The sequence below is a fragment of the Macrobrachium nipponense genome, chromosome 9, assembly GCF_015104395.2.
Source record: "Macrobrachium nipponense isolate FS-2020 chromosome 9, ASM1510439v2, whole genome shotgun sequence".
In the NCBI taxonomy this organism is placed as follows: Eukaryota; Metazoa; Arthropoda; class Malacostraca; order Decapoda; family Palaemonidae; genus Macrobrachium; species Macrobrachium nipponense.
The window spans coordinates 64143338-64170166 of NC_061110.1; the positions used below are offsets into that span (position 1 = coordinate 64143338).

General features: G+C 37.9%; 1 protein-coding gene and 1 long non-coding RNA gene across 16 annotated transcripts in view; both read left to right on the forward strand.

The window, feature by feature from the left end:
• LOC135217998 (DIS3-like exonuclease 2) overlaps positions 1-15052 on the forward strand; it is a 445369-nt gene extending 430317 nt beyond the window's left edge. For all 15 annotated transcript variants that reach the window (XM_064254129.1, XM_064254137.1, XM_064254139.1 and 12 more), the window contains 2 exons: positions 1925-2143; positions 13105-15052. In XM_064254129.1, the coding sequence (XP_064110199.1) occupies positions 1925-2143; positions 13105-14373 (1488 nt within the window). In that variant the 3' untranslated portion in view covers positions 14374-15052. The remainder of the gene's footprint in view (positions 1-1924; positions 2144-13104) is intronic.
• LOC135217999 (uncharacterized) lies at positions 3103-12340 on the forward strand. Its single transcript, XR_010315261.1, has 2 exons — positions 3103-3312; positions 6030-12340. It is a non-coding gene; the product is annotated as an uncharacterized LOC135217999 (long non-coding RNA).
• Positions 15053-26829: the final 11777 nt, after the last annotated feature.

The following is a 26829-nucleotide window of genomic DNA, read 5'->3' on the forward strand; positions in this document are numbered from 1 at the left end:
CATGCAGCAAGATTTGTCCAACTTGGACCTCTATGCCTTCTCACCCTTCAACATGGTCAGGGAATGCTGAACAAGTTTCAGGCTCATCGCAACATTGTGATCACCCTCAATGCCTCGTTCTGGCTCATGAAAGAATGGTTCCCGGACCTCACTCAGTGTTGGTCGACTTTCCAAACTCTTCTCCAAAAACCATGTCTACTCAGACAACCTCACTTCATGTCTACTCAGACAACCTCACTTTAAGAGATACTACCAAGGGTTGTCCACTCGTGCCCTAATAGGCTTCAGACTATCCAGATGCTTGCCAGAGCGGAAAGGTTTTCAAGATGTGCTGCAGAGGTTATTGCAAGATGCAGGTGTCAATCATCTAGCCACATCTTCCAGGCTAAGTAGGCACTTTTCTGAAGTGGGTGTCTCGGGTACAATGTCTCTTCTTATAAGACATCTGTGACCCAAATTGTGGATTTCCTCCCTTATCTGAGATCTAGGAATCTTTTGTCCTCCACCATTCAGGGGTATCAAGCTATGCTTATCTCTGTGTTTAAGCACAGGGTCCTGGATCTTGCATGAAACCCAGATCTTAATGACCACATCAGATCCTTTGATATGTCCATGCAAAGGAAGGAAGATCTGGTCTCTTGGGACCTGGACATAGTGTTGAAGTGGTTGACACGTTACGCTTTTGAAACCCTACGTTCCTCTTTTAGGAACCTCACCCAAAAGACTCACTTCCTCCAGGCGTTGTCTACTGCTAAATGTACCATTCGTAAAAGGGTAGGATTTTCACAAGGAGAAGTTTGCTGCTTTACCCTTGGATTTTTAGCTAAGAATGAGGACCCATCCTAGCCCTGGCCCAGTTCTTTCTCCATTAAGAACTTAATGGACATCCTTGGCTCTGAGAAAGAAGAGAGAGTTCTGTGTCCTGATATGGCTTTGAGGTATTCCCTGAACTGGACCGAGATCAGATGGTCATCCAGTATCCTCTGGTGTTCTGTCAAGTACCTGTCTCGCATTGTCCTTCTTCCTAAGGGACTTAATTTCTGAGGCGCACGCTCACTCAGATTCAGGATGACATTTTGCTTTCAAAGAGAAAGTTCATGACAGTCAGGGCAGTCTCTACCTCTTTAGCTTTCAGGCACAATGTCCCTTACTTCCTTTCTGAATTGACCTACCGTAAGTGCAAATCACTTTTCACGTCTCACTATTTGAAAGAAGTCGAAACTGTTTGAAAATTGCAATGCCTTGGGTCTATTGTCAATGGCTGTCATGGTATTGGATGAGGACTCGTAGGAAGCACACTTTTTCTATTTTTTGCCTTGCTGTAAGATTTTCGAGTTTTTGGGGAGCCTGGGGGTACAATGTACCTTGAGTATCCACCAGTCTTAGTGGTTGGGTAGTGGTCCTTCAGTGTAAGTGACAGCATTGTCTGGTTGTTCTTAATGTTGGTAATGTGCCCTGGGCAAGGGCACTTGTGTATGCTTTGCTAGCTATCAGGCCTATCCTCCACTGCAAAGCTCCCATTTATGGAGAGGCAACCCTTGGCTCAACCCCCACACCCCTACACTTACCAAGTAATTACAGAATCAGAGCCCACCCTCTTCCCCTCTCATGGACTTAAGGGCATGAACACGATGTTATTTGCTAAGTCATTCCTAGTATTCCTGATAGTGGGGAGAAATAATCACACAAACAATTGAAGCACTACTGCTGCTGCGCGAGTTACAAACTAGCTATGTATTTACATGGTAAGTATATATGAAACTTAAATTTTATTATGAAAGTATAACTAAAATTACCAAGTAGTAAGTTAAGAGTAATTTTCATGCAAAAGAACAAACCTAAAAATGCTGTGATCTTTGAAACAATGGTTGATTAACCTCTTGGTAATAAGTATATATTACTTAATGCTTTTTCTTTTTTTCAGGAAATTAATAATCGCACAGATTTAAGGAATGAATGCATCTTCACCATTGACCCTTCAACAGCAAGGGACCTTGATGATGCCATGTCCTGTCAACCCCTGCCTTCTGGGAATTTCAGAGTGGGAGTGCATATTGCAGATGTTAGTTACTTCATAGCTGAGGAAAGCCCACTGGACATAATGGCTTCAGAGAGAGCCACAAGCATCTACCTCACTCAGAAGGTACATACAACCTCAAGATACTTAAGATCAAACAGATTGTTGATAAGATTTATTACAATACACTTCCTTAACACCTGAATTAGCCCTGGTCACTGACCAGCCCGAATTATATCTCCACAGATTTACCCACTAAGTGGCTAATTTTAACTGTCAGCATTACCAACGCTGCAGGTAAAATGTAGTCAAATGAGTTACTTGTGTTACCGTTGGCAACGCTGGTGCAAATACTGGCCACCAAAGGCCCTTCTCCTCAATTGTTCTTCGTTCACGTGGAGAGCCGGACTTGTTCCTGCTTCCAGCGAACTGTTGGTCTTCTAGCCCGACCCTCACAGTGTTTAGCGAGGCATTGGTAGGGTTTGATATCCTTGGCTTTTGTTTAAGACATCTCTTCTGATTTTCCCCAATTTGGATCATGTTTCGATTGGTTTTTGACTGTTGGAACTTCTGTTTTATTGTCGGGAGGCGATGGTTGAGCCTCATCAAGAAAACCCTTACCTCAATCTCTGCTTCATCAGCCTCGCCTCCAGCAGCTGTTGGTCGAGATGTCTGCATGCTTCGTTCCTGTGCTAAGTGCAACGAAGAATGAGTACCCTCAAAATGACAGACATTCTTTTGTTTTAGCTCTTGGGAAGTGCAATGCAATGTCAGGCAGAGGTGTAAAGAATGTAAGGATTAGTTCATTAGATCAGTTAGAGGACTGCTTTAGTTTGAATAGAAGATGGTGACAAAATCACTGAAATAGAGAGTAACCTATTTCAGAGAGTAGCATAGGTTATACTAATCTTTCTCTTTCAGCTCCCTGCCTGTTCCAGAACCAGCCCTAACGGGTGCTGGGGGTCATGGAGAACCACAAACCCTGAGGGTAGGATCTACCAGTCCCCCCCCCCCCCCCCCCCCCCCCCCCCCCCCCCCCCCCCCCCCCCCCCCCCCCCCCCCCCCCCACCCCTGATGCGGCACGGAGCAGGCAGAGTTTAGCAACAGATTCCCTTAGGGTGTAAGTTCTAAGGTCAATGTAAAGTTACACCAGTGACAGATGAGTAGCGATAATAGGTTGCGTAGTGTTTAGGAAGAGGAGTTTTATTTCCTGCTTCGAGTTCTTTGCAACAGAAGGTGTCTAGTCTGTGGTTGGTCATTTGGATGTGGTTTCTGGTTTATCGGGTTTTGCTGAGGTGTTTCTGCCCTCAAAGGCAAAACGCATCAACTCCAAAATATTAGTTTTGAGAAAATCAATGATAAAGGTTTGATTCATCATAATTCTTTTGCTAATTTTATCTGCATATTGTAATTTTGCGGTCAACATATGGTTTAACCTTAGTAGGAGTATTTTTTTATTGCATTAAATTTCACAAAATGTTTTAACTAATACCCAAATTCGCTGTCCAAAGCAGACTAACTTTGTCCTAGTGTGGACATGATGCGTTCTGCTTTGAAAAACTTGGCTACTATGTTATCAGATAATTACGTGATGTGTATTTTTCTCATGTTTTAGTGATTGAAATAAAATTTAATATATGGCATTTAAAGGTAAGGCTCTGACTTGGTTATTAAAACAAAAAATATTGGACTCTGGTATAGAATATTTTATTATTTATTGAACAAAAATTCATATCTTTTTCAATGAGAGGCAAGAGAAAAAAAATAGAATAACTTTGAAATAAAACTAATAAAACTTCAGTTTTTGCACAATACATTTTATAGAAAATTAATCCAAAATTAGTTTTTACTTGAATGCTACAGTCTGACTTGGCATTCTTAGAGTATTCCTAAAAAATTTCCCTTTTCAAAAACTCAAAAGAAATAACACTCAAAATGATTGCAGTATTAGTAATAAGAAAAAAAAAATTATGACCACCTTACTTTTCTGGAAATTAAACCTGAAAATTAACCTCTAATTTTGGATCTCAAGGAAAAACAGTCTAATTTTATTTTCAGATCAACATATATGACTCTTCAGCAAATCTTCGCTCCTAGAGTTTTCGGGCATATTTATCCAGAATCCTCTTCTGGTTTTTAGGCATTTTGCATACAAGCTACTCCACAATGTGCTTTTTCTTCACTTGAGATAATCCAGGGAGTCTTAAAGGAGTTCACTTGATAGTTCAACAGTTTTTGATGGAAGTTTTGCAAATTGATAATTATCTATGGCTGAAAGTTGTCTTGCAATGAAATCCTATTGCCCCTTTCTCAAACTTTGACGTCTACAAGAGTTTCTAAGTATGATAATGTCTGTTTCTTCTTGTAACAACCTTGTTCCTCTCTGTTTATTGATTGCTGGTATCTTGAAAAACCTTCTTGTTGATATCAAGGGTTTCTAGTCGCTGACAGTTTTGAATGACCATTTCAGGTCTTCATAATCATATATAATCTCCTTGTCTTCTCAGGGACTTTTCAATATGGCCATGTATACCATCGGCAGCCATGAATGTGTGGCCTGCGGTTAAATATTTTAAAATTTATTGCTATTAACTTCATTATCAGAGTTGACAAGAAATTACCATGGCATTATATAAGCTCCAATTTTTGTTCTGTGCTGCACAATTATCTCTGCCCAGAAACACAAAATCATTTCCATCTCTTTCCTTCTGGATAAGAGACAGATATGCATTAGTTATATGTTCTTTGTTTCTTCCTGCAGTTGATTCATCCCAGAGTACTGCATAATGTTTGTCTTTTGCTGTAGCCGTCTTCCCTTCCTTCGATTCTTTTCCCTTTTATGCTGGCAAAAGTTTCATTGAAAACTATAAGGCGAGGAGTGAATATACAACTCTTTAGGCCGTTAATCATTGGCAACAAAGAACTTTCTGTAGATCTACAGCATAAACTCTTGCTCGTTGAGTTCCATTCTTTTTCTTTGTCTTCATTGTAGGCATTCCGAGCTTCTCGCACCTTAGTAATGTGACTTGCTTGTGAATTATATACACTGTCCTGTAATTTCATCCTCTTGAAGGTTTTTTGTAAACAGCACATACATCACAGATGTCTTCCTTAGGCTCACCAAATCCAATTTTTTCTTTCTTGAACACTGCAGAGTATGTGCTGTATGTGCAATCATATTCTGGATTGTGTGACTTGAAATCTTTCAAACATTTCTCTCAAGTTTGTTTCTGATGAAATGTTACCTTCTGGTTTGGGGCATGCTCCCTCCTGTAGTGAGATATTTGAGGATTGTACTTTCTCTACATGTTTTATAATAACAGAGTGATCTTTCTTATTTGCTGGGATATGCCGGCCTCTTTTGTCAGACTGTAACTTTGTTCATCCCCAAAATAGACTCATTTGGAATTTTTCAGCAGTTCAACAATGACCCTATTACTGCTGTAACCAAGAGTTTGAATAAAAGAATGTCTGGCAAACCTTTATTTCATTCCCTAGAATTATTGAGAAAGGAATATATAAAGGGGAGCACGTTTTTTCTGCACTTGCCGATGTTGTTGGTCTTTTCTTTGGACAGGCATTTTACAAATCCTAGCGAGCAACCATTGTTTTTGTTTTTTGTGGCATATTGCATATTCCAAAATTCATCATGGATTTTGTATCTCAGCAAAGCGCATCATGTCCAAAGTGTAACGCAACTATTCTCCATTGATGTGCTTCTTCTTTTTTAGGCAAAATGCATCATTTCCATGACATATGGAGTTGATGCATTCTGGCGCAAAAGAAAAGAATGGTTTTGATGCAATTTTGCCTTCAAATAATGTAGAAAAAACCAGTGAGAGTTGATGCATTTTGCCTGTTTTAAAACTCTACTTTACGGCAAGATAGGCTTAAATCTACCTTCAGGATAAGATTGGCCTCTTTTTGCAGATTCCATTGATAATAAAAAATCTCAAAACAAAAAATCGCATTTTTTGGAGTTGATGCCGTTTTTGCCTTTTAGGCGGGGCAGTTGTTGGATAGAGCTCCTTTGTCTTCAAAGGTTCCTTTTCCTTTCTGTGGCTAAGCTTGGTTTGTCTTGTGGTAGTAGTAATCCTGGTGATCAGGTTGTTGATTTGGCTTTATTCATATACAGTCTGGTATTATTAATCAGTTAAATCTCTAGCCAATGCATGTTGACTTATGATAATTCAGTACAAGAGAAATTGAATAACATTAACAACTGTAGTCCAGCCTAAAGTATACTTTATACTACATATCGGTAGACTACTAAAATTGGCCAATCCTGGAGGTTCAGTACATTCTGACTTGATGATGATTCAGTACCAGAATAATTGAACACGAAACGAGAATTGAATTGTATGATATTCGATACAAAAATGTAATTAAACAAGAACGAGAATCAGATTCGGTCCGACTTCAGCATTGTTGGACTGTGTAGGCTTGCCAGCATTGTAATCCAGTATTGTATGTGTCCTCATATTATCGTATTGTAAATTCTAATATAGCGGTCATATTTTGGTTCGGGATTCAATCATTCATTTGATGGCTGATGCGAGTTACCTCGCCTTATTTAACTCATTCTCAGGCGAGGTAAATAGAGGAAAGTAGTGTTATTCCCCTAGAGCATCTTGGCTCTGATTGGCTAGCTCGGACTGACGTAACTAAGCTTCTCCCCACCTATACTATGCTTTCGTCTTCCAGTAGTCAAGCGGGAAAATGGTCTCATAACTATCTTGACATTTTAACATGGCTCATAATGGTATCTTGTGTCATATAAATCAGAAATCATAAGGAATTTGTACATTTCATTACTTTCCAAGAATATTCCCTCGGGTGACGGAATTAGGTAGTGTGACGTCATCTGGATACTTAACTTAATGGAATGAAGTCATATTGTTCAACTAATATGTCTCATGGTAGCTTTTTTTCCCCTTTGTTAATACATTGCGTAAATTTCGGTGATTCCGTTCATTTTCATTCGTTTTCATCGGTATTACGAGCTTTACATTATTTTTTTATTAGTGTGAAAACAACCGTAAATGAGCTCTATTATGCTAGTAGTCTCTCTCTCTCTCTCTCTCTCTCTCTCTCTCTCTCTCTCTCTCTCTCTCTCTCTCTCTCTCTCTCATTTTACCACGGCTGTGTTTGAATTCATATAAAACTTTGGGAGTTTTATCCATGTTGCCAATGCACGTAATATTACCTTATCAATTTCAGCTACTTGTGTATAACATACATACGGTAAGTGTTTACTGTCGTACACTGATTGAATAAAATAAACGGATGTTGCTATCAGATTTGATTGTATTGGCAAACAGTGTAGTTTCTCGTTCAGTTGTTCATGGCTGTACAGTTTTACAACTAGTATATCGTTAAGACAATACTTATTAACTTAGAAGATGGTATAAAGATATGGAGGTAGAGAAGTTAGATGATTGTAATTTGGCCTCTCTGTCTGCCTTCCTTTTACTTTCCTTCTTTCATATTCTCCTTCATCTTACTTTCCACCCTCTCCTAACACTTCATTAATAGTGCAACAGAGGTTTTTCCTCCTGTTACACCTTTCAACGTTATACGTACTGTCAATTTCATTTCAGCACTGAATGACCTCATAGGTCCCATTACTACTTTGGCCTAAATTCTATATTCAACTCGACTCTCTCGCTGCCTAACTGCATGCTGTTGCCTGCGCCAGCTGCGCGCGAGATATAGAAACTTATTTTCAAAATGTAGTAGTGCCAGCATTAATTACTAACCCCCATCGTAAAGTCGAATTAGTCGTAACATCAAGATTATCGTGGGGAACAATCTTCTTTATCAGGTCATTCTTCGGAGGTCACTTCGGTGTCTTCTCTCGCTCATCCTGTTTCTTTGCCATTAACATAGCAGAGCAAAGAGTTTTCATCATTTTAATCCTGAAATTTTGGGGGTTTCGACGACTCCCTCTCTCTCTCTCTCTCTCTTCGGGGTTGAGGGAAGTAATTTTGGCTGGGCTGTCGTATTAACACCTTCCATGGGTCCTGTAATTTTCAGGCTGCTTGTCTGGATGTTTCACAGGCTGTTGCAGAGTCTTCCGCAACTCCATAATTTCATCCTTTACTGGGTTTGAGATGTAATGTGTCCTCTGTGGTTCTTGCAGGGGATACGGCAGCTCATGATTCGTCTGCACCATTGTTGACTGTATCGGTACCGATTGTGTCCTCAGCCCCTCCTTTCAATAGCTTAGGTGGCAATCTTCCTTCTTAGTTTCCCATTTTTATACTTTCTGGGTTTGAGACATATCATGCCTACCGCGGTTATTGCAGGGTGCTACGGCCATTGGCAGTTCGTCTGCACCATAGTTAGTACCTTTTGTTCCCTCAGCCTCCTTTCGTTATGGTAGCTGGTAATTTCCGTCTACGGCTCCCATTGGTTCCACAGTTTGTAACCTGTTATTAAAGGCACAATGTTGGTGTTAGGTGCTCCGGTGGTTACTCTGAGTGTGACTTCTTTCTATCTCAACCTTTTCCAGCGGCTTTTTCTGTTCCTCCTTCAAGGGGTTCATGTGGGTTTGGCCTTGGTTCCAGGGTTTTCGGGAGTATGGCCTTCCCTCACTTGATCAATGTAGCTTCAGCTCTGGACTCTCATCTTGGTTTAGTGTTGGTGTAACAGGGGTTTGTGGATCGCGTTTTGCAGCCTCTCCATTCTTAGAGGGCATTGCTTGCCCATTTGTAGTCGGAAAGGTATTATGTCATAGTCACTGGCTGGTGCAGGGTTTAGCAGTCGAGTGAGACTGGCTCAAGGTTATAGTCATCGTCTTTGGTTGGTACACGTTCGGCTCAACAGTGTGGTTGACTATTTGGGGGTGGGTGTTCATCACCAAGGTTTATTCGACACAGGTGTTACATTATCGTCACTGGGTAGTGCGGGTATGCCCAGTAGAGCGAGACTAGCTCAGTGTTATGTCAGTCTTCAGTTGATACACAATTTGTGGAACTGGGAACGGTTGGCCAGGTGTTACGTTATTGTGTCCGGGGGGGTTGCGGCCGTGCAGGTTGCTCAGTCGAGTACGACTAACTCAGAAGTCATGAATTTATCATCGTTTTGTTGATATGTTGTTGTGCAACCCAATCGGTTGGCTCAGATATGATGGGATCCTGTATGTCAGGTATTGGTGTGAGCAACTAGGTGTAGTAAGTTCCATGTTCTTTGGTGCTGCTTTTGTGGGTGTTCAGCGCTTCTTCTTTTCTTGTTCCAGTGTGGTTGGACAGGACTTATAGAGCATACCCTTTGAAGGGACAATCAGTTGCTAGTTGTGGGTGTTTTTGTCTCCAGCTAAGGAAAGCAGTAGAAACGGATGGTGGATTTTGTCCGTTCTCTTTTTCCGCAGGCCAGGCTCCAGAGGAACCTCTCAGTTAGTTCAAGCAATGTTTGATACGTTGTATTCAAGTAATCCAGTAGTCTTAAAATTCAAGTAAGCTGATCTGGTTTTGGCCGAGTTGGGCAGCTTTTGGGGGAGATGACTTTAGACTAGCATCCCTTATGGGGCCGAGAGGCTGGATTCAACCTTGCTTCCTAACCGGAAGTGTTCTGTATGAGGTAGCGGGTAACCCTTCTGCCAGTGTCCGAGTTCCACTTTATGAATCTGTTGAGGCTCTTCTCTCTTGGGTTCCTTCATTGACTTGTGTGGTAGGGATTGCAGATTGCGAGGCTTGCATTTGGAAGACACCTTTCACAGCCATCAGAAGCCTTGTCCCACTCTTTGTGGATGTTTTGAAAGTTGATGTGTGTTTCTCTGATCCTGGACTGTTTGACAACCTCATCACTTCGGTTTCGAGGGGTTTTGCATACCGGACTAACATTTCAGCTGGCTGTACTACGTTCTTGTCAAGGAGAGGAGGGACTTGTTAAATCATCTGCCTTCTCACTGTCCGGACATGCATAAGGAGGTTCTGTTGAGGCTGCCTCTTGAGCTCAGCAGCAGTCGTTTAGAAAACAAGAAGTCTCCTTGATGGGCAATTTCGTGTCGTCACCATCATAAGTAGAGTAGCAGCAGCATCGTTGGATGATTGTATAGCAGATGACTGACCACAAATGCTGCTGTTTCAAGTTCGAGCTCTCAAAGTTTATTTGTCACGTACTGAGGAACTTTTACCTTGTCCGAGAATCTTATTTGGTTTCCCCTAGGTAGCCATCTCGTTCCATTTCCCAAGTCCAATCAGTTTCTTCTTGCGAGAGGTTTTTAGTCAAGCGTCAGTTGGTTCTTCTTCACTTTCGGAGCCTTCAAGTTGTGCTTTGCATCCAAGGGCGCAAAGTATCACAGATGGCTACCCTGCAGCGTTGGTAATGCTGACAGTTAAAAAAAACGTGGGTAAATCTGTAGGGATGTAGTTCGGGCTGGTCAGTGGCTAATTCAGGTGTTCAGTAAGTATTACAATATTAGTTTTATTTTGAAAACTTCATATTACATTTAAAAGTGTAATGCAATATACAGGGACCAGATGTTAACTACTGTTGGAAAAAAATAGGATGAGAGCAAGTAACTACAGACTGTAAGTAGAATAATGTAGAGGAGTATAGTAAGCTTGAAGAAATAGTATAGATGGTGCTGTGTTTAGAATACTTTGGCTAGTAAAAGTTTTATGTACTTAAGATATGTTGTACAACTGTGGTATATTAAAATGAAAAAGGTTAAGCCAAGAAATATTAGGTACACTAGCTAGGTGATATTTAGCATTTATAAAAAAGCTTTTAACCTTTATGTAAAGTGATGACATTTTAATGTTAACTGTTAATGGATGGACTTCGAATTGGCCATCTCAGGACTGAGTTCTGCTCGTAACTTCAAGGGGCCATGTATTACGTCTCTGTTTCACATGCCGTCTTTGTAAATTTTCCCGTAAATATACCAAGGGGATGCTGTTGGTTTTTGTTCTTGTCTTTTACGATAGTATGTCGGTTGTAAATGTAATTTTACAAAGAAAAGTGCAAAGAAATATTAGAAAAAACATGTAAAAGTAAAAAAAGAAGTTACTGAATCTTCGTTCTCGGTAAATTTACGTAAATAGTTTTAAACAATTATGCTAAGATTTTGTTACTGATGTTATTTCTTATCTGTTTTGATATTGCATGAACAGAAATTATAATTTTACAAAATAAAAAAAAATTATTTATTAGGAAAAACATAAGTTAGTAAAATTTATGAAGTCTTGTAAAAGTGGCCCCACAAGGGGTTGTAAATAGTCCTTTTCAACTTCTCGTGGAAGGTAGGGAAAATTTGAAACTAAGTAAATTATACCTGTGCTTGCCATTAATTCATTACACTTTTAAAACTCATCATCTTAACAAATGGCAGGTATTGTGGGGTAGCAAGGTTGACAGTAATATTAAAACATTAGGCCAACAGCTGAATGGCAAGAGTTGTTATTACTGAAAAAAACACCAAATTAAAATTGCTGTATATAATCCTTTGTTTGAATTTGCCACGTCATTTTGTGGTTATTTGATGAATAACCCACATGATCCTGAATGCAGAGAAACACTTATAACCAAATCTTAATGGACTATTAAATTTTCAGCCAGCAGTATAATATCAAGTATGAACTCGGAAACGAGACCTCTGAAAGTTGTGTCAGTCTTCAACAATTTCAGTTTACCTCATTATATTTTTAAGGTATGGCAGTATATTGAATAAGATTTATTAAATACATTAAGCACAAACCCTATGGGCCATCCATATAAAAGTTGAGCAGTGCTATGAAGAAGAATGATTATTTTACTTTTATGTAATAAAGCTTTATTTTTTTAAGTTCTGTTTGAATAACCATGACAGTCCTAGTGAAAAGAATGCAATCCTTAGTAGTGAAAAATATTTTGAGAATGAGTTTTCTTTTACAGGCAGCAGAGCTTTGATACAAGTAGTACACCTTCAATAACTTCTGGCAATCTTCAGTATTATTAATAGGGGTTAGTTTTTCCAGACCTCTGAGTCTACTTGAGACTCAGAGGTCTGGAAAAACTAACTCCTATTAATAATAATTCAGTATTTCTAAGTTATTTGAAGTTGGAATTTATTTGAAAGATATTTTGATTTTTAATAAATCTTGGACTGTCATGAGAAGTTGAGACTCAGATTATTGGTGTAATTAAGATTTCAAAATATAAGAAATATATGGGCATAAACTTTTATTAAGCCTAGTGTAGATACCTTAAGCCAATTTTTCATGTATAAAGCAAAGTTTACTAGCCTACTATATTGCGTGTGCTGATATTTTGCCATTTTTCTTTTTAATAGTTTAGATTCATTTTGCAAACATTATTTTTTATTTTTTCCTCTTGAAATTGGCCAATTTAAGAAAAAACACATCATTGGAGAGAGGAAGGTATGCAAATGCACATGGTACTATGAGAAATTCTAACAAATTTTCTGTACCTTCCATGATATGTGGAAAGAGTATATTTCCATCACTGTAGGTTGCCTCTTTTTCCAAGACACTTGTAAAAATGTATTATTTTTAACAAGTAATAAATTTTTTTAACAAGAACTACAGCTGCACACAATATCATAAGAGATAAGAACTAAATCAGTAGCAAATTCTGAGTATATTTATGAAAAAATATTTGAGATGTACTTAAGTGGGGAGATGGGGTACTTTTTATTGAGTTATACATTTTTTTTTTTCTCTCTCTCTTTGCACTTCAGTTTGCAAAATTACAATTGCAGCTGACATATCATAAAATATAAGGAATAAAACCAACAACACTCCCTGGGTACATTTTTTAGTAAATATATAAAAGATGACTTGGAAAGGGGGGGGGGTGCAGTGTATTCCCCCGTGAAACCTCAAATTGGGTCATCTCCCTCTATCTCGTACTAAGGTACTAGTGTTGTCATGAGTCAATTATGGCCCATTGAAGTGATTTAAACATTATTCACACAATTCATTCAGATTGTATGGTGCACAATATTGATTCTCACCTGAGGTGCTCTGGTTTGGACTCAAGAGTTGTTATTATGTCTCCAGATCATTCCTGTCTAGTAGGTTTTTTTTTTAATCACAAGAGATCTATGCCTCAAGATTAACAATTGCTTTCCATACTTTCAGGTAATCCCAATGTTGCCCAGGGTACTTTGTGAGCATTTGTGCTCCTTAAACCCAGGAGAGGATCGCCTGGCCTTTTCAGTCATTTGGGAACTTGATCCAAAAGGTAAAGTGATTGGCGAGTGGTTTGGACGTACTGTTATTCGCTCCTGTGTTAAATTATCATATGATCATGCACAGAATATGATTGAAGATCCAGGAAAAGAGTGGTCAAAAGATGAATTACCAGAAATAACAGGGGGTTATACCCCTCTTGATATAAGTAAAGTGGTCAACAATCTTCATGCAATTGCAAAACATCTCAGAAAAAAAAGATTTGATGATGGTGCCTTAAGGTTAGATCAGGTTAAGATTGCCTTCAATTTGGATCATGAATCAGGAATGCCAAATGGCTTTTTTGAATACATCATCAAAGATAGTAACCGTTTAATTGAAGAATTTATGCTTTTAGCAAATATAGCAGTAGCTCATAAAATCCACAATAGCTACCCAGGTATTGCAGTTCTGAGACGACATCCTCCCCCACTTGAAAAACCCATGGAAACTCTTCAAAGTGTTTTAGAGAGAATGGACATATGCTTAGATATCAAGAGTGCAGGAGCATTGCAAAGGTCTCTTCAACATTATATTGGCGATGACAAGTATTCTTTGAATAGGATTCAAGTCATTGTATCGCTTTGTAGTAAACCTATGCAAAATGCCAAGTATTTTTGTGCAGGAATGGTAAAGGATGAATCATTCAGTCATTATGCCTTGAATGTTCCACTTTACACTCACTTTACATCGCCTATTCGTCGTTATGCAGATGTCATGGTTCATCGTATATTAGCTGCAGTTGTGGAGCCCAGCAGGTATCAGCCTACAGTACGCAGTCAGCTACAACTTCAGAGGATAACAGAAAGATGTAATGATAGAAAACAAACAGGCAAGATTGTCCAGGAAGTTAGTGGGGAACTGTATCTGTCCCTTTTTATTAAACAGGTAAAGGAAATGGTGGAAGAAGCTATGGTGACAATGGTCCTGGATCATGCTTTCGATGTTTTAGTTTTGAAGATGGGAGTGATCAAGAGAGTTTATTTGGACAAATTGCCATTAACATTCCATCTCACCAAACATGAGATGGGGAAGTCTTTGCATTTGGCATGGAATGCAGAGGGTAATCTTCCTGTGCAGGAACAGAGAATAAGTTTGTTTACCTTAGTATCAGTAACACTTAAAGCTAATGATGGCAATGCTTTAAAATTTAATGCTGTTCTTAGAAGACCACCTTAATTTTGTAGGACAATTTTTTTAAAGCTTTTATCCGTATCCATCATTTGTATACACAAAATTTTTTAACTTTTGACAGATTTTTTTTTAGACTATTTGGATTTTTAAATTTTTAGAATTTTTATATAAGGCAGTTCCACCCTCCAAGTACCTGATAGTACTTTCCCCTCAAAAGGAATGTAAAGTATAATCTTGGAAAGTTGAAAAGGAATGTGGCTCATGAATTTTCCATCCACCCTATAAGGATTATGATGTTTAGCATAGTATGAAGAATTACTTTGACAGTGATAATTATTAATTCACATAATACACATATTCATATAAGAAGAACTGTAAGTATTCTGTTGTATAGGGTTGAAACTGTGTGCTCTTGCTTAGCTATTTATCCGATGGTATTACCACTGGTAAATTTGAGGGAAATATATATATATATATTTTGCATTTAACTTGTTAATCTAGAATTTCCACACTGCTGTGTTATATGAGTTTTGGAATTCTAGGGAAAGATCATTTGCTATTAAGGGAAATTCTTCAATTCATATCAAAGGAGTCCTCCTAAATAGTTTTGTTGTGAAATTTTCCTTTTTTAGCACATGTAATTTTAAATTCTTCAGGACATTGTGTTTACATACAAATGTGATACTGCAACCTTTTTTGTAATAAAGTGGCCTGTTATAACAAATATTAGTTTTCTTTAACCCTTCTGTATGTTGTGTTTTGGGGTTAGGCCCGTTGGTATATTGCTTGGATCTTGAATCATTCCTTATACCAGGCCGAGAAGAGTCTACTTAAGACTCAGAGGTCTGGAAAAACTAAGCCCTATTAATCATGATCCTTGTCATAAAATTTAAAGTACTGATTTCAAAAACTCCATTCTTCAGTATTTATACTTTATTCCACTTTCTCGAATGTTAGTGTTTTCATTTGGTCTACCATTTGTTATTTTTTTTCTACCATATGAGTAAATTTTACAAGATTCCACCCAGTGGAAATGGGTTTTCACAAAAACTACTGTAGCAGAAGCAATAAAACTTTCCCAAATTAAAATTGTCCTCGTTTTGTAAAATTTCTTGTGAACGATAGTTGTGGATAATACACCACAGGAAATTCATTTGTTAAGCAATGAGATGAGAGGTTTCAGGAAGTACAGGATTGTTTTCCCATTTTTGATCTATATCTCACTATCATCTGTCATTATTTCTTTAACCTCTCATATTGTATCGTCTCCTATAATTCTTGACAACCTCGAACGTTTCATGTATTTGAAAAGGGAATGGTGGGTTAGTTTCCCTGGGTTGTATTCATCAAGCCTTTTTACTCCTTTTAATTTGCTAAACATCTCTTACTATCGACTCCATCTCCTTTTGTGTCATGATTATTGGTTTTCTTAAATCATAATCTGGATTTGTAGTGTGCCTATCAAAAACCCCATGTTTGATTTAAAGATCGATATGCTAATAATGCTGGTATCTTGAGATGGTACATGCCAGTACCATTTAGAGCTGGCCCATTGATTCAAGGGACAAGTCGGTTTCTGAGATAAAAATTTTCAATGTTCTTTCCGCATTTAGCCTATGAAGATGAAGAGAGTGGGGATGACTGCATCAAGCAGGCCTGGCATACGTACCCTTGACCCACCATAATAATTTTTGTGCCTTTCCTTCAAGGATTGAGTAAATTGGACTTTAAGTCTGCTCTTAATTGTCACTGGTGGAAGAATGATCTCCACGAAAGGATAGTGCTGTCTCGAGAACTAAAGACAGATTCCTATTTTTTTTATTCCTTATTTTACAATGGGTAATTGTAACAATTGATGAACAATTTCATCTGACTACTATGGACACTAATGGACTCCTGTGTGATTCTGGTACACAGTAGTCTCAATAAATACCATAAACCTAAATATTACTACGTGTAGAAGACAGCATTAGAACATTACTAGAAAATCATTAGCATATATTCAATACTTTATACGTTACACTTGTAGAGATTCTTCTCTATTTCCCGAATAGCAGCTTTTTCCATGCTACTTGGACAGGCTAGTAGATCGCCTATGGAGGTCATGGTCAAATACAGTCAAAATTGGTGTATATATTTGAATTTTACAGATAAACTATGATATCAAAGTCATTAACTATATCTATCTCCCTCTCTCTCTCTCTTTCTTGAAGCAAGGGAGCTTTCGTCTGGAGCTGCCAGACATTCTCGGGCTGGGAAGCTGAGGGTGGACTGATCTTGGAGCGGTGTCCATCCTCGTTTATATTTGAGGTTGACAGCAGGGGGTCTGCCCTATGCTGATCTACTATAAACGAGGACGGACACTGCTCCAAGATCAGTCCACACTCAGCTTCCCAGCCCGAGGATGTCTGGCAGCTCCAGACGAAAGCTCGCTTGCTTCAAGAAAGAGAGAGAGATAGATATCGTTAATGATACTGAGATGACGTAATATGTTTACTTCTTGAACACACAGCTCAACTGTCTTGATGAGTAGCCCTTTTGCCCGCCATATCCAATTTTTTTTAGACTTGGCTGTGTGTGTTAGGCAGTGGCTCTCTCTCTCTCTCGCGAGACTGTTTCATTACCATAACGTAACTCACAAATTTGTACAAATTGGTCACTCGATATTACGAGCTCTGTGTAATTTCTTAGTAACGTGTTATTTGTGGAATCTAAGCATAAGTGTTATTATTATTTTTGTGAGGGCGCCCAAGAAAGTGTTGAAGATCGTAACAGGCCTTTCTTTTTGAGTGAAAAGTTGCAACTATATTGCAAGGTAATTTACAAATATTTTGAAGTGCACTTCGGGGTTTTCATTTTACAGTGCTGGATAAAATTAATATTTTTTTAGAATTTTTCTTTTGCTTTGTTCTCTTGACATGTCCATTTTATATATTTATGTTTGTACTGTCAATGCTTTTCTTGTTTCATATTATTGTGATTTTGCATTCTCTTCATTTTGTTTAATTGGTTTGAATAATTTTTTATTATATAATTTTTTAATCTAACACGTGAATTAATTTGAATTTAATTAAATTTCATTTCAAATTGAATTATTGCTTTATAATTTGAATTAATTAATTTTCTTGATAAATTTTGATTTAATTTTGTTTAATAATTAATTCAAGAATTAGGTAAACTTTTATTTTCAAGTAATAACAAATTTCCCTGAAATTGTGACGTTGAGGATCCTGTCAGACTTTGGAGGAACAGAATGTCAAAAAAAAGGAAAAGCATTTAACTAAACAATCCCCTTCTCTTCAATCTAGTCCAAAGAAGTCCACCTCAAACACATTTGACTGTTCAAAACCGATAATAGTATAAAACAGAAAAACCTGTCTGTCATCCTTATCAAACATATCAGGAAAACTGAGACAAAATCAGTAACTGTATCCTCCATGAAATGCAGAAAACATTGAGATCAATAGTAAAAAGGTTGAAAAACTGCTTAAGAATACAAATGCCAAAATTGTACGTTGCAAGAAACTAAACTTGTGCAAAAGCTTATAACTCAGGAATGGATTATGCCTTTCATAGGTCCCTTCCTCTGACAGGAGAAAAATTGCAAGCATAGTCATTCATATACTGTATATATTAGATACTCGGATGTCCAACTAAGCTCGGTACTCTAAGCCTGTGCTAACGAGATTTCATATTTAGAGCCAAAACAAGATCACCAAATTACTGATATTTTGGGAAATGGAGGACAACTTGAAAGAAAGGCAATTGAAACTGATGAGCTCCCATCCTGTTTATATTAAAGGGTTATCCTAATGGCAAACACAGACTATTAATATATTTCATGATGTCTTCTGCCACTGATCTTGAAATATGTTTGTACTTGTAGGTAGTAGCTATTACCTGGCTGACTACAACACCATTGCTGCTAGGAAACTTTACTAACACTGTTACCAGACACAGGTATACAACTGACATAACAAATGCTAGACAGCGGACACAATTACAATAACCAGCTGTACATTAGAGGCATGGTACAACAGTCTCAAGGAGGCTGGATCATAGGTGGTTAGTAGAGAAATACCAAAAAATTGAATAAGCTATTATTATATTTTGGAAGGAGCCAGTGTCCCAGAGTTTGCCCACTGTGATAGTCCACTGAGCACATTCTGGTGTACAGACCTTCTTTATCCACTGATCACGATCTTGTATCTCATCTAGATAGTAAAGACCTGTGTCAAGACCTTCGTTACCCACTAATCACGATCTTGCATGCCTCTAATGTACAGCTGATTATTGTAATTGTATCTCATCTAGCTAAGCAGCAAAAATCACATGTATATGTTTGTATGTAGAATTTCCTGGCCTTCCCGCCAATATATAATTCATTTTTGTATGCCCATTGTCCTTTGTTATTACTATTTTCTTAACTGGTAAGAAACACAAATTCTTCTCTCATCTGTGTGCGAGTCACGGACCCCGGGAGTTCAGGCACTCCATTTCCATCCGCACACTGTTATGTATATCGCGTGGCTAGGTAATAAATCATCAGTACCCAGTTCTGTTTTCATTGAGACCTCACAACTGGTGACCCGAGGAGTGACGGTAAACAGTGGTTTTGGCTTCGCCATTAACGGACTGACTACAGCTGCGCTTACCTTCAGTAGCCTTTAAAGGAACCATACGGCAACAAAGCTTTTTATATCTGTAAGCATTGTAGGCCAGTAAAATAGTGATTTGGCTTTCTGTGACATAATAGAGAACCCAGGATGAACCATGTAATGGATTGGAATGCAACCAGTTTAGGATGATTGGTATGAAAGAGATTACTATTACTACTACCTGGTCGTTAGTCACCTGCTGTGTTCTTCGGGTTTTCCTCGTCACGAACCTACATATAATATTACATTTGATTACATAATTCTGCTACACATACTTTAAATAACTTTTGCTTTAGGGTTTCCGTTCGAAGTGTTTATTGTTTTGCTTAGCTGCTGACCCTTGCCTTGTTCAGTTTGTAACAGTTCAGCGCTCCAACCTAGGTATTCAATGTTGACGATCTCTTGGGTTAATGAGTTTTCTTGTTTAGATACGGTTTTAAAAATAGGCACGGATGTTTCTATATCTTTTAGTCCAACTAATGGTTCCTTACAGTATGGTGCGGGATAATGCGTCAACTATGATATTTGCTTTCCCAGGTAGATATTGTATCTTGGCTCCAAAGACCTGAATGATCATATGCCACCGAGTTCCTTTGGGACTGTGATTAAAGCCTTTGAAAAACTCGGTATGGGACTTATGGTCAGTAAGGACTTTAACAGGATATCCGTAGATTATGAACTTAAAATATACTAGAGTTAACGATTCCATAGCCCTTCCTCGCCTATTACTGCATGTTTACTTTCAGAGGGCTTTAGTTTACGTGAATAAAAAGCTATAGGAAAGAACTGTTTATCATACTGCTGAAGTAGTACCCCTCTTACCCCTTGGTCTGAGGCGTCTGTTGTAATAAAAAAATATTCCTTAATTAAATCAGGTATTTTTAAGATAGGTGAGCTGCATTATTCCGCTTTTAAGATATCGAACGCCTGTTGATGCTTTTCAGACCATAATAAATCTATGCCCCTCTTCGTAAGATCTGTTAAAGGAGCTGCTGTGATTGACGAGTTACATATAAACTTATGATAGTAATACCCACTACAGCGCAAAAGTGCTGTATCCCCCTTACGTTAATAGGTACCGGAAAGTTATGAATAGCTGACACCTTACCATGGACTACTTTAAGACCTTGACTAGACACATAAAACCTAAATAAACATGTTCGGTTTTTAAAAACTCACATTAGATATTTTACTCTGAGATTATTTGTCTTAGTCTCTGTAGCACTAGCTCTAGTTTATGCAAATGTACTTCTAAGGTATTAGAAAAGATTACAAGACCAACCATATAGGCATGTAGGGTATCCCCTAAGTCTCCAAGCACTATATTAATCATTCTGGTGAATGTAATTGGGGCACAACGTAAGCTGGAAGCATACATAAAAATTGATAATGTCCCCTGAGTGTGCTGAAGGCGGTGTATGAGGTACCTCACATAGCTAATGGTATCTGGTGAAAGCCTTTAAGTAAGTCCAAGCTGGTGAAAAATTTATTCTGACCTAACAAAGATAAGATATCGTCGATACATGGCACTGGAAAACGATCGGGAATTGTTTCCTTGTTTAAGCGACAGAAATCTACTCAGGTACGCCAAGTCCGATCTTTTTAGGCATGACGTTTAAGGGAAAAATTATATGGGCTATTTGATTTCCTAATGACTCCTATTACTAACATTTTTTCAACTTCTTCATTTATCTCATTTTGAAATTTCATTGGGAGTCTATACGAAGGTACGTATATAGCTTTATGTTTGTTTTTAGACCGTGTTTTGTGTTCAATGACATCCGTTTTCCCCCAGAGAAACATCCTGGTATTCAGATAAAACATCAAAAAATTTCTGCTGAATCACCTCTGCTTGAATGACTTTACAGATATTACTTTAGATAGAGTATAACTAGTTGGGCATGATTAAATTTAGCAACAGTAAAAAAATGCGATATCTATAACTTCCATATCCACGATATATATACAGTGGACCCCCCGTATTCGCGTTCTCCAGATTCGCGGACTCACACATTCGCGGATTTCTCTCGGGAACGTTTCCCTGCATTATTCGCGGAAAATTCGCGCATTCGCGGTATTTTTCTATGATAAATATCCACAAATTCCTGTTTTTTTTTTATGAATTTCATCATAAAATGCACTTTTTGTGATAAAACTATTAAAAAAAACAATGTAGGAAAATTTTTAGTGGGTTTTTCTTGAGTTTTAACTAACAAAATAGGCTGTTTTTAGCACTTTTATAGGGGTTCCAAACATTCGCGGGTTCTAACTATTCACGGGGGGGTCTGGTACGCATCCCCCGCGAATACGGGGGGACCACTGTATAGGTTTTGTGAATTACTAGATTGGTATTAGGATGGCTACAGACTTCAATATTAACTTGTTGCTGTGAGTCAACAGTGTATAGTGCTTTGTTTGCGGAAATCGTTATATTTCAGTGTGTCTGGAAGGATTAAAATTTCAGATCCCAGCAAGTCTTTTTACATGCACTAAGACATTCGATGCGTCTCGAGATTTTGCATGTAAACTGCGACTGCGGGTGTGGGAGAATTCTGTTGTCGCTTGAACAATGTCACGATTTATGAGACAAGTGATTGGTTCCTCTATATAAGTTATTTGATTAACTGTCTCTTTTTGTCCAACACGGATTTTAATGTGTTAGAAGGTTTATAGAATTTTCCTTTGATAAACATGCCTTATTTGGCAGGAGGTAAGATAATGTTTTGTATACCCATCTGTTTAGCGGATGACCCTGGTTTTGGCTTGAGTTTCCCCTGTGCACGTTGTTTGTTTGTTGGATGATTCGATTCCTTGAAGGCCCGATGCTGCAGATGCGACGGTTTGTTTCTTGAAGTGCTGGAAACGCTCAATACAATTATGCCTTCTTGAATGATTCTAATGAGAGACATCTCTTACGGTTAGGACAAAGCTTGCGTTGCCGTATGAAGCAGACATGTCAGGTTTGTTCCTTGAAGGTATGCACTGCTGAAGACGCTCACTAACGATGATACTAGGTTACTTGAAGAATCTCTTGCTTTCGCCTTCGTTGACTTCTGATATGATACATTATTCATTATTCTGGTTATTCTTCGGAAGACGTTGAAGAGTATGCTGAAGGCTGTCGCCAATATATAGCTGCCACCAATTCTATAGGGCTCATGCCTTTGTATAATAAGGCGCTCTGTGAGGTAATTTAGACCTGCGATAATTTTACGATAAGGTCGGGTTGTTATGACTTCTCATACTCATTGGAGTGTCTTGGATTCCAATGATAATTTACGAAGTCAATATCTTCTTTGGTTATGACGACGGAGATGTTTCAAACTCATGATGATAATTTCTAAGTTCATTCAATATCTTCTTTCTGATGTGAGGTTTCTAGTAGAAAACACGAAGTACAAAAATATCTCTATTCTCTGAGATTACATGATAAAGATCAGGTAAATTTGTACAGGTCTGCCAATGATGATGGCTGCTTGAATTCTGACTACAATCTTGGTTACAAATCATAAAGGAAGCAGACAGTAGCTCGAACATACGAACATACACACAGATGACATAGCTTACAAGTCACGTAGGCCGTTTGAGCTATAGGTCACGGTGCTTGTCTCAAGCAGGAAGCTTGGACTACAGTTTACAAAACAAATGAATGACCACAGGTGACGGCAACTAGACACTGACTCATTACAACACGTCATCTTAGCTTACTTTATCATATCTGGTCTGATCACATTCCTGCAAGCAAACTGGTTGACCTCTTGGGTCACTGGTTTTAATTAATCACAGTTTTAGTTTTTTTATATATGGAATAACATTCCATATATTCTGCTTATGTAGCACTTACATATATAGGACCACCAGTTTAATGAGCTAGATAACAAAGATAATTCTAAAAGTGATTTATACAGAATTAAAAGAAAACTAAAGCCAGAAATTGCAGAGGAACGATACGGATTTGTAAAGGAGAAAGGAACAACAAACGCAATTTTCATCGTGCGAATGTTAACAGAGAGAGCAATAGAAGTTCAGAAAAATGTATATATGTTTTATAGATTATGAAAAAGCATTTATAGAGTAAGGCACACCGAGTTGGTAGAAATACTACAAGGAATAAACGTAGATAGCAAGGACATCCGACTCATTACCAACTTATACTGAAGTCAAATGGCAGCAGTCAGCATTGACGAGAACTTATCAGAATGGGTGGAAATAAAGAGAGGAGTTCGCCAGGGATGTGTATTATCACCAGGTCTGTTTGCAATATATGGAGAGATCATCTTTAGAAGTGTAGAGGATATGGATGGGATTAAGATCGGAGGGGTAAGTATTAATAACATCAGATACGAAGATGATACAGTAATCATTGCGGACACAACTGAAAAACTGCAGTCATTAGTAGACACAGTTAACAGGGAGTGAAAAAATGGGGCTGAAAATTAATGCAAGAAAAACAGAAGTTGTAGTTGCATCAAGAATCAAGATCCAACAAATTGTAATATATCGAACAACAACATAAGTATAAAACAAGCTAACAGTTTTGTTTACCTGGGCAGTCTACTAACACAAGATGCGAGAGCAAAACAAGATATTGAGAGGAGGATCGTGATAGCTAAAAACTCTTTTAAGAATACGAAAAGCCTTTTAACAAATAACAGAACTGGAACTCAAACAAGAACAAGAGCTCTTAAAGAGTATGTGTGGTCCACCCTCATTATGGATCAGAGAGCTGGACAATCACCAGGGAATTGAATGCAGCGAGATGTGGTTTTATAGAAGAATGCTGAGAATATCATGGACAGATAGTGACAAATGAGGAGATGTTATCAAGAATTGGAATACAGAGAGCCCTTGTAAGAGAAATAAGGAAGAGACAAATGCATTTTGTTGGACATTTGTGCCTTACTGGAAGGATAGAGGGGAGGAGAGCAAGAGGTAGACAAAAAGTAAAATACTTGGACAGCTGAGTGGGAGACTTGGATGGAAATTACACTGTACAACTAATACAAGAAGCGGCACTTCAGTAGATAGATAGAAATAGATATTTTCGTAGTGTACTGTCAGATCTTCTTTGTCTTTATTAAGTTTCAATTTCTTTGCCGACATCCATTTCTTCATATCTTTCATTATTGCATCAACAATGGCGTCTTCTACCGTTTCGACAGGAAAATAGAACTGAGTATCATCAGCATATAGTTTATACCTAACCTTGTGCTCGTGTAGAATTCTAGATAATTCAATTGTATTAATGCCAAATAGCAGTGGTCCCAGGACGCTGCCTTGGGGCACTCCTCTTGCTGGGCCTTGCTTTTCTGATTTCACATTTAATATAACCACTGTAACCTTTCTGTTTTCCAAGTAGCTTTTGTACCATTTGAGTATATCATCTTTGATACCTACTGCTCTCAGGTCTTCAAGCAGCAGATCGTGGTCAACTGTTTCAAATGCTGCACTTAGGTCGAGCATAACCAGGATGCCACACTTTTCATTTGCCATATTTTTTACCATATTTATAATTGCGCACAATGTAGTTTCTGTCGAGAGTTTTTTTTCTGTAAGCTGACTGATCATCAGGTATAATGTTGAGTTGTTTCAAGTGTTTCCACGTTTGTTCGTGAACTACCTGTCGCGAAGTTTCTTCGGCGACTGTTTAGGGACGAGTTCTCTGGCCCGATGTTAGGGGCCAATAGATTTACCAACAAGGAAAGTCACCAGCCTATACACAAGGACGAAAGAACCATTATGTTAATTTACAAATTTTATTAGAAAAATAAACCTACTCTCACTACTACACTTATATCCAAATATTTACAAAATTCAGGCAGCTCCGGCCACTATGGTATAAGGACTGAAAGAAAAAGGTGACCTCGTGGTCGCACAGGTAATACGAAATTTATCACTTGAAATCTAGTTCATCATTGGCAATAACACGAAAATCTCCTCGGAACAGAGATCACTGATAATCAAGTAACATGTTAAACAAATGCCCTAGCTAAGTAATGAATATTTTTTTATAAGTACTCACAGTTACAGTCGCTTGGTGGAAACTGACAGACATTCAGACCCGACTTACTCTCACGTCTTATCTCAAGCTAAGGTTTAACTTTTTAGTGAGAGAGCGATCGAGCTACTGTTCCCGCTTTTATGGCACTGCCAATTAGTCATTTTCTCTAGTTCGATATCAACTTTTCCACCATGCGACTAACTCGATAAACTACTAAATAAATAAGCACAACAACATCAAATAACTGTTTATGATGCAGAAAAATTAAGTGAAATTATAAATCGATTCAAGCATTTGCGAAATTTAGAATCATCTCATTTCTGCCACAACTGGGGAAAATTGGAGGGAAAGTTAATAAGGCCTCAAGGTGGAGTTCTTTATCGCGAAAAAACTGTGCACTAATTTTTTCGCGACACTTCTGTTTCTATAAGTTTTGATAAGTACGATAGGTTTAATATTGGCTTATAGAAGCTTAGATTTTTTTTATCACCTGTCCCTTTACAGGCCAGCTAAACTCATTTGAACAATATCAAAATATAGCTCTTGCAACTGATCAGAGATTTTTGCCCCTTTTAAATCACTTATGGGAAACGGGTCATTTTCTCAGTAGGTTTTTTTTTAACTCACTGAATTTGCTATTTCTCATTGTGATCACTGGGAGGTGAGGAGGGACCTCTTTTTCTAAACGATGAGATTCTTTCAATTTTTTCTTCAAATACTAGTTCACAAAGTTATCGGTCAGGTTTTTATGGTCACTAGTTACATTAGATAGAACTTCATCTTTCTTGAGTCCCAATATTACGGCTAAATTGCGGTGGATTTTTTTTTTTTTTGGGGGGGGGGCCGGGGATATTTCTCTTCACTAAACATTTTAATGTAATATATCATCTTGGTCTGTATAATCAAGTAGTTGTACTGGTTTCTGGCTCTTTTATAGTGACAAATTTCCATCACTTCTTGACTTTCGATCTTTTACTAGATCTTCCATTCTTTTCTTTTTCTTATCTTCACGTAATTCACTATGAAACCACTTGGCATTTTCTTTGATTATTATTTGCTTGTTACTTCTGGACATTTATCATTGTAGCTTGACGCCAATATACTTTTGCTGTAAAAGACCTTACAAATACTCGGTCGCCTGTCAAGGTATTCCTCAAATTACACTGGCACTCCTGGCTTGTCTCTTTCATTTTCTTTCTGCTCTCGACAATAAATTAACCAGCTTTAAAGTTTTTTTTCTGTAAGTGATGGTTTTTTTCAGTGCATAGCCTTTCCAGATATTCATACTAAATGTAATTAGTTTTTGTATTGGAGATATCACGCATTCAGAAACAACTTGTATGTCACTCACAAACTCTTTGTTTTTGTTTTATATCACTAGACCAATGGTATGAGTCTAAAATGTCGTCGGTTTTCTCACAACATTTACAAGGCCGTGACTTTCCTGTAACTCTATAAATTCTTTGACATAACTGGAATGGTTATAATCTCAATGAAGGTTGAAGTCAACACAAATCAGTGTATTTTTATCAGCTAACAAGTCGAGGAAGTCGCGGAATTCGTCTAGGAACTATCTCTTACTTGTGCTAAGTGGTTTGTAGTCTTATAGATACTTTGTATACTTTTTCGACATTGTTTCCCACTCCACCACCATTTTTATTTTCTCTCGGTACTACATGGTAAAAGTTGTGAGACCCTGGCGTATTTTAGAATAATCGCTTATATTATTGTTTAGCCAATTCAAGTCTCTAGATTGTGATCATATATAAGATTTCTAATAGCATTGGTTTTATCTCCTACGGACAGTATGTTTATTCAATTGCACATAAGATTATTAGTCAA